Source organism: Malus sylvestris, chromosome 6, assembly GCF_916048215.2.
Source record: "Malus sylvestris chromosome 6, drMalSylv7.2, whole genome shotgun sequence".
NCBI classification, from domain to species: Eukaryota; Viridiplantae; Streptophyta; class Magnoliopsida; order Rosales; family Rosaceae; genus Malus; species Malus sylvestris.
In genome coordinates, this window is record NC_062265.1 from 8,497,697 (window position 1) to 8,506,613 (window position 8,917).

General features: G+C 36.8%; 1 protein-coding gene across 3 annotated transcripts; it reads right to left on the minus strand.

Annotated features, from left to right (window-relative positions):
• Positions 1-299: 299 nt before the first annotated feature.
• On the minus strand, positions 300-3,254 carry LOC126625988 (VAN3-binding protein-like). Of its 3 annotated transcripts, none has more exons than XM_050295128.1 (7): positions 3,107-3,254; positions 2,283-2,694; positions 1,741-2,119; positions 1,437-1,616; positions 1,194-1,243; positions 1,053-1,110; positions 300-751 (listed from the first exon to the last, which is right to left on the minus strand). In XM_050295128.1, the coding sequence occupies exons 2-7, from the start codon at positions 2,550-2,552 to the stop codon at positions 513-515; spliced, it is 1,176 nt and encodes a 391-aa protein (XP_050151085.1). In that variant the 5' UTR covers positions 2,553-2,694; positions 3,107-3,254; the 3' UTR covers positions 300-512. The 3 variants fall into 3 exon arrangements, with proteins under 3 accessions (XP_050151085.1, XP_050151086.1, XP_050151084.1); XM_050295129.1 differs by lacking the exon at positions 3,107-3,254 and adding an exon at positions 2,903-3,086; XM_050295127.1 differs by lacking the exon at positions 3,107-3,254 and having other exon boundaries at positions 2,283-3,086.
• Between the last annotated feature and the right edge of the window lie 5,663 nt (positions 3,255-8,917).

Consider the following 8,917-nt stretch of genomic DNA (forward strand, 5'->3'; position numbering starts at 1 on the left):
GTTCAAATATTAACCCAAACACCAGAGACAAATGTAATGCTGATCACTGGAAGGAGAAATGTTTAGAGTTGCCAAGCAAGTGTTCTGCTGGCGTTTGTGTGTGCCCGTTTGGCCCTGAACACTCTGCTGAGAGAGTAATCTCATCTTCGAAATGTGTCGGTGATTCAGATTGCACCGAGTTTTGTCCTACTGAATGCAATATCAAAACCTGCGTCGAGGCCAAGTGTTCATGTGGATGTCACAGGTGGAATAATAGACGATGTTTCTTTTATTGAATGATATGAAATAAAGTTTCTGAATTTTGAAATAAACTTTCTGGATTTCATATAGAACACCAACAATTTCTGATGGAACCATGCACAAACACCCATATCCGACCACAAAATTCGCTATCTTGTAACCTATAAGAACAATGAATTGTTCGAAACCTAATATTCCTTCTTGCTCGTAAAAGAAGTATACTGCATAGTAAAAGTTTTATTTGTGGTAACTTGTACAAGTGATGAAGTGAATCATATACTATTACTTATACTTAAAAATCCCAAAGAGTGCTCAGCTTCATCAATGTAGCTGACTCGGCGAACAAGGCTTTTGATCCCATCAACCCATTTTTGCTTATGGACCTGGTTCTTGCACTTGAATTCCAGTAGACCCTGTCCGGTTTTGAGCCCGAAATAGACCTCCTCTGAAATTCCCCTTTCTTTTTTGTATGGCCAGGCAGAAGTCTCATCACAGACTCCATAAACAACACCTAGTACCAACACAACAAACATACAGATCAGATATGAACGAAGACATAACATATAGGCCTCGTTTGATAGAAAAGACTAAACTTAGGACTATCCACTACATTGAAGGCGTTTTGACGGAAGAAATGGATGAGAACTTCCATATTTTTGTCCAAGTTGAAGGTTACTCATGATGAAAAGATATCTCTACGAGTCTCCACAAGAATGGTAGTGAATAGTCCTATCCAAGCTAGTCCTCTGCCTCCCTATCAAATGAGGCCGTAGTACTGTAAATAGAACATAGAATTTGTGCAGAAGCATTACATTTCTTCTTCTTGGAGAATGCTCCTCCGACATGCTTACGTTTGAGTTTAACAACGACCTGAAAAGATAACATACGAATTAGGAATGCCATTTTTCCATCTGAATTTTTCTCCTGATTGTTCCTTTCACTCGATTTTGTACCTGAGATTTATTGTTGATGTACACAGAGACACGCTTCCATTGTAAAACACCTGTATACACCCATTGCAACATGTAAGTCCATTTGACACATTCAAGTTTTGACTGATTTCATGGGAATTAGAGTTTCCATAAGAGGATTTAGTTCTTATACATTTCTGTTTTTTACATAAGAATTAGAGTTTCTGGTACTTTTTATATCATCTGGAATCTGATTAGTTAATATAGATGAGTTTAATAAGTTACCTTTTCCTGTAAGTTGCAGTAGTTCTCCAACACAGGGAGGATCCTGCTGCTCTTCCACTTTACTATAAAAAGCACCAACCGAAGGACTTTCACCCATTCCTTTATCATAGGGACTAATTGCAGCATTTTTTCTTGCTTCTTTTGGTAGTCTTGTTTTCAAAGCGGATTCTCCTCGCAAAGCTAAAGAAAGACTTCGTAAGTTCGTATCAATTTACAATCCATGGCATAAAACAAGAAGTTCATTACTTGGTACATTGGCTTTCCATTCGAAAGCTCAACCTTTTTTTTGGAAGTGAGCAAGTACCTGTAGCAGCTGCTGCTGTAAGAGTCATAAGATCACCGGGACTCCGGATGTCCACTGCTGATCTGACAGCAGATGCCACGCGATCATGATCAGCGCCGGCTAACTCAGCCATTTCGATGCAATGTGATGCCAGCAACTCTGTAGCCAAAGCCAAAGCCATGGTGGTTTTCGAGCCAGAACCATTCGAGTTCTCTGCTGCAGTTACAGCAGCCAAGGCTGCAGCAACACCTGCAATGGAGACCGCAGAATGCACTCGCGCCCTTTCTACCCGTTCCTTGTCTTTCTTCTTCACTGCACTACTACTCAAATCCGTATGGTGGAACCATTTTCCGATTGACCCCGTTCTCCGATTGTTGACAGATTTTATGATCTTGCTTGTCTGCAAGAAAGAATCAAAACAATATAAAAAACAGATCCAAAATTCAAATTAAATCACGATTTATGTAGCCAATTACAACAAGGATGATCACAACAAAGTTCAATACAAAGTAGGATAATACTTCACATGAACATTTCTTCGAGTTAAGGAGAATTGAGCTTACTAGCTGTGGCACAACAGTTGCTTCTGGGAATGTTTCGGGACTTTTTTCGACGGAAAATTGTTTTTGCTTTTGAGCTAGAGCCTTTGAAATTTCAGAAGCTGAAAGACTCCATGATCTGGACAAGAACTCCATAGGCTCCTGTGGAGTTTGTGGCTGGGGGATCGCAGGCAATGGTGCCGCGATTTTCAGCTCTTCGGCTTCTTCCGCATTCAACAGCCCATGCAAAGAATCAGTGTTACTCTTCCAAGCTGAAAAATAACCACTTTCCATTTCTTAATTCTATGTCTTTCTGCAGAAAGATTTTTCCAAATGTTCTGATTAATTACTCAAAAATTGCTTTTCTTGTTTGTGCTCATTGGTGGTGGGCTCCTATCAAAACCTCCACAATTGATGGCTTTGGCCCGTCCTTTTTCTGTGATATAGATCAATTGAGAGGTAAAAGTTAGCACACTACGGTAGATTAAGACATGATTAAAAGAAAATAGGTATAATTATCCCAGAAATTGGTTTGGTTGTTGAACCAAACCACAGTAAATGAACCGCTCCAACACTAAAAAATCTACTTCTGATGACCAAACAGTAAGGGTTTAGTATTTGGTGGAATTTGGAAGTGTACACACCTGCGAAACTGCTTTTAACTTGTGCTTTTTTATAAAGCAGAAAGAAAAACTTCCAAATGCCAGAATTACATATGGTTGAAAGGACTGTTGGGAAATATTTTTAACAAGAAGGAAAAAACCAACTGGAGATTTTGTAAAATTGGCTTGGAAATGGAGGCTTCATAAAAACCCTAGTGAGAAAGAGATTTGCTTTGCTTTACTGACCTTCTTCCAATCTTGAAAGTTCTACACACGGAACAAATCAAAACCCATTTCTTTTTCTTTTTTTCCCAACAGAGTCCTTATATATAATGTGAGGATGTGAAGAGTTGTTTCGCGTAGAAAAGTTAAGAAAACAAGGACAGAAAGAGTGAGTGAGTGAGACAGAATATATTACAAAAACACATATAGGAACCTAGTGCTTTGAGCTCCCATGAATTCAGGTTTCCCCTTACACAAAAAAACAGATCAAATCATGAAAAAACAAAGAAATGAAATTATGAAATTAGGGTTTCACGCAACTCGAAAGCTAGGGAACTCCAATTTAAAGAACAGGGACAAAGCACAACCCTGGATAAGTGGGGAATGGTTTCTTAACCCACGTACAAAACAAAGCTAATTAGATTTTTATATGTGTTAAATGCGTTTACAAATACTCTTAAGTGGTTCTATGACTTATTGCCAATGGGCAATGGCTATGCACGAACGTTGACTGGACGGTGGGGACGGTTTAGGGTTTAGGCTTATGATCTCTTCTTCCGAGGCCATGGTCCCTGTGGCGGTGCTGCCTTTTATGGGCCACGCGTTGTGTGTTCGTTTGACTGAACGGCAGAATGCGAACTTTGTATGGTGGTCTTTTAGCTATATAGAATATTAAATGATTGGTTGCATGGAAAGTTAAGATAAGTGGGTAAGATATTATCATTTTTCGTTGTGAACAAATTAAGGACACCTTAAGCCCTCTAGTTAGTAAGAGCATGTTTAGCGCACCAGAAAATTTGGACTTAAATCTTATATTTGGTCTAAGTATGAGTATAAGGTTCTCTACTGCATCGGAGATTTAAAACTCGTATATAAGTCTCCCACGATGTTGAGATCTAAATTTGGGTTTCAATATGAGATTTGAGTCTAACCTATGTCATCTAGGAAAAATGTTATAACAAAAAAGTAAGTCCAATTATCTTCAATGAACATAACCAAATTATAAAGAGTAATGCTACGGAGACTCAATTTGTAGACTAAATTTTGGAAACTAAAGGATATGGAAGTTAATAATTGGTTTATTACTTAAGCATTAATAAACATACTCATTTCTATTGGTGACACATAATTTAGTTTGCAAATTTAGTCTCCCTAACATTACCCAATTATTAAAACTCAAATATGAGTTTTGTCCAATGTTTTTCCCTCAAATGTAGAGATTTAAATCATAAAATGCAAAATGAGTCTTAAGATTTGAGTAATTGCATTAGAGAAGAAAACCAAAATACATAAATTCACCACTTTTCAGAGACTCAAATATAAGAGTACAGCCTAGAATTTGAATCTTTGCATTAGAGATGCTCTAAGGAGTAAGGATTTCTCCACAAGTCCAAGAAATATAAATATTATATATAGTGCCAATCTAACACAAGTCCTTAGTATACTATATCGTGAGCGTAACTTACTTGAAACGGGTTTAATGCCATGTGGCATCCTGATTCAATAATATAAAATGTCATGTGTTAAAAGTTTTACACATATCATTATATTATTGGAACAAGATGCACAAGGCCGATAAACCCGCTTCCATTTACGTCTTTCCTCTAATGAGTGGGTAGCAAAAATCACCTACAAAAATTGAACAATTGTGATCATTGTTTTTTGTATGCAGAATAAAACTACTAAGTATATGGAGTTGAGATCATTTTTACCCCTTTTTATTTCTTTTCTTCATTTTCTGATTCAAAAGAGATCAATGATCCATATAGCACTTCCACCCCTAAAAAATCCCTGAAGGGATAGTGGATTAAATATGTGAAGTCTAAACTTTTAGGTTTGACTTTCCTTGTTAACATTGTAATTGTACCACATGCTCAATATAGCTTTAGGCTTTTCTTTGTTTATGGGTTGTGTCTACTGGAAAGAAATGTTCAAGGAAGTGGCGCATATCTTTTCAAAATGTTTGTTCATGTATGTGCATTTCATGTCTACATTCCTACTTCATTCTGACTAGCTTAGTTGTCTAGTTAGGCTTGCGCATAGATTTCCAGCAAGTTGGGCACGCAAATTAAGACCTGCCCACATAGACTAACTAACACCTTTTTGCTGGTTACTAGTTTTTTGCTATGGATCTGCCTAGATTGGTTTGTAATGTGACACATGTTCCTTGTCCTTACTAGCTGAACTGAAACATTCCTTTAGCATATATTCTTTAGCTAGATTTTAACTTCTTCCTTGGGGTTTTCATATTATATTCCCATAGAGAGAAAGAGAGAAAAAGGCATTAAGGCCTCACCTTCCTCTCTGTTCTTCATTTATGAAACCCTAATTGCAAAACCTTCTTTCATGCATTAAACACCCAATCATTAAAGGATAGAGTTGCATTGTTTTGTGGTTTTGCATTAACTTTGTGGTCAAGTGTTTCTAGTTTCAAATCTTTAAAACTGATCCATTTTAGGAGTCTCATCAAGTTCCTTCAACAGTTTGACTGGAGAAATTGACTGGACATTTGAATCCAGATTTACATATCATTGACATATCATCATATGCATAGTTTGTGTGTTGGTCTCGGTGCCCCAAGGTGAAGAGTTCAAGAGGAACTGTCATCTTGTGAAGACTGGAGACAATACATTTTCGGTGCCATAAGGAGAAGAGCTCAGGAAGAGCTGCCACTTTGTGAAGACTGAAGGAATCCATCTTGTGAGAGGCAAGGTTGCACAAAGGTAAAAAAGCCTTGTAGACTAGATCTAGGAATTGAGTTTTGCGTGGTACTTTGTAAGAACCTTGATTATACTAGTGGATTTGACTCAGTGGAGTTCCCTAGTTTTAGCCCAGAGGTTGGTTTTTCCGGCCAAAAACATCTTGTTAACAAAGTTATTTATATTGTGTCACATATCTCACATACATATACAGCCGCATGTATCACTTCAATATTTAATTAGTATGTGCTCACAATCATTCTCACTTGACACATTATTAACTTTGAACGAATTGAGGCCTTGCTGACTAGGATAACTTTTGGTATTTGAAATTGGTTATTGAATCTTTGTTTATCGACTAACAAATCTATCTTAGTTGACTAGCGGGCTTGACTAGTTAATCTAGTAGATTATAATTTATATATATAGGATATTCCGCTTGGTACCAATTTCAAAATCCCTTCCCTCTCCCCAAAACTCCTCCACCACATCCCAATCCAATGGGCTATGGGGAAGCCTAGTTGCTCACCTAGGCTAAAATCAACTAGCCTAGTCCCTGGGCCATGTTACGCAAGGTTGAGATCAGCTACAATTAAAATTAAAAAAATACAAATTATAAAAAAATCATAAAACTTAATGAAAAATATAAAAAATAATAATTTTTTTCTATAAATACTTAACCATGTTCCTCCACCTTACACCACATTTCAATATTTTCATATATTTTCAAATACTTTCAACCAATCTTTTATTATAATCTGAAATTAAAAATAAAATTATCTTTTATTATTTGATAAAAAAATTTAATAATATTTTAATACGAATTGCCTAGGCTATTTAGTTTAGGGGTGGAGATGCACTTGGACAATTACTGTTCACTAAAGGTAGTTACCATTCACTTGGGGGATTGAATTGCATATTGCCCATGGGCTTTTTAGGGGTGAAAATGTTCTTATTTCGTTCAAATTTTGATATCATCTTTTCTTTTTCCCTTTTATGTAAGCAATACTGCGTAAGAGACTCAAATTTAAAACTTCGGATGCAATTTCATTATTTATTGGTAATGGGCGTTAAGCTTTTCGCCCAAGACAGTCTTTTTGGCCAGTTAGATCCTCTTTCCTGTATATTAGAATAGTTTAGATTATCACCCTGTTAAAATAAAACCGTACTTAGTATGACTTTTTTTTTTCAGTCGAAAACTTAAATTCATTAAACATAAAAATAGGGTTACACAAGGCCAAAACAAAGTACATTTGGAGAATCCAAACACACATAAAGCCCAACCCAGTAACCAAGAGGACATAAAATAACAAAACTCTAGTTCCTATCATCCAAGCGCAGAGGATTGCCGCCACCGCCATGAACTCCTTGCCAGCAGCCGCATTAGAGAAAACGATCGAGTGATCAATTCAACCAAGACACCGTATCACAAAAGTTACAAACCTACAACCAAATTTTGTCACCAGGAACGCCGTTCCGAACGATAGCCACTAAATCAAAATGAACTTAAAGCAACAAAAAGCCGACAATAAAAGCCAGAAAAGCGGAGAAGAACGCTGAGCCCACATGCCACCGACTCTTAAACCGGTAGAGACGATTGAGAGCGGAGCACGAGAGAAAAACCAGGGTTTTTTTAGGGAGAAATAAGGGGAAATTGAGGGGGGAAAGTGGATGCGAGGAAGGGAGATGGGTTGGCTCGCAGTCTGTGGGAGGGAAAAAAAGGTAGAACATATGGGAGGGAAGGAGGATTAAAGGGAGGGTAGATGGCTGCCGTCGACCCCAAGCAAGAGTAAGGGACGACGACTATGATTTTAGATCTAGGATTTATGGAGATAAGGGGCGCGCGCCGTAGGAATATGCAAAGGAGTCTTCTTATTATTATGACTTTAAAAGTCAAAATCATTTTTTTTTTGTACCATATAAATTTTTATCATTCACCAAAAAAAAATTCAAACTCCCAAAAAGATTTGTGGTACATTACACCATCCAATTGGTTTTAGATTTGATGTTCACAACCAATTGATTTTAGATTTGATATTCACGTTTTAAATTGAATGGTTTTTACCTACGGTAAAAAAAACGTGTTTGGTGCGCATTCATATTTTTAAATAAGCTTTTATAAGTTGGTGCAAGAGAAATTTTCTAAACTCATTCATTTTGGATAGTGGTGGATCAGTTTGGATCACTTTCACTTTCAAACTCATTGTTAACCCTATGATTTAGTTCAATCTAAGGTAAAACCAGTAAAGAAATCAAACTAGTATTAGACGCTTTACGCAACTCAAACCTAAGACCGGCTTTTTTTTCCATTTCTTTAGAGATTTTTTATGCAATTGTATATATGGTATGACTAATTAGATGATCATTATCAATTTGAAAATTTAACTAAGTTAGATTCCGCTTAATAATAGTTTAATATCTGACCGTCAAGATGATGATTATATGTGTGCGTATGTGTCACTTGATCTGTATATGATCATAATAACCCAATAATTTGGAAGATAATGAAATAAAAAAAGTTTGATGATGGGTTGAGTTAGGGTGGTGTACTCACATTCCAAATCTTGGGACAATATGCAAGCTAGACAAACCTAATTGTACTTATATGGCATGGGTTCGGTTGGATATGTATATACCAAGACATGTGCCACATTTATCAGTGATTGCCCCACTTACAGCTCACGCTTTTGGTAGCAAATGAAATGGCACGTATTAATATTTGATCAATTCTTAGTTCTTACCTACCAAAATATTCCAAGTCATCAAAACTTAAAATTATGTGGAATGGCACATTTCAATTATCATAAAGGGATCATCTTAGTGTCCCCCCCTCCTCATAAAGGCATCATCTTAGTGCCTCCACAACCCCCCCCCCCCCCCCAACCCAAAAAAAAACCCTCTTTGTTGTTATGATAGAGTGGAAAAGTAAAAACAAAAAAGTGACTCAAATTTTCTTTGTGAGGCATATTTCAATCAATATTGATACGTTTGCGCATATACGTAGGGTTGAGCATAGTATGGTTTGAAGTAATTTAGGGTTCGACTTGCAGTACCAAACCAATATGGTATTGATTGGTGTAATTTTGAACTCTAATTAGCAGCATAACTGAACAAAACCTGTCCCAGTCCATTTAGA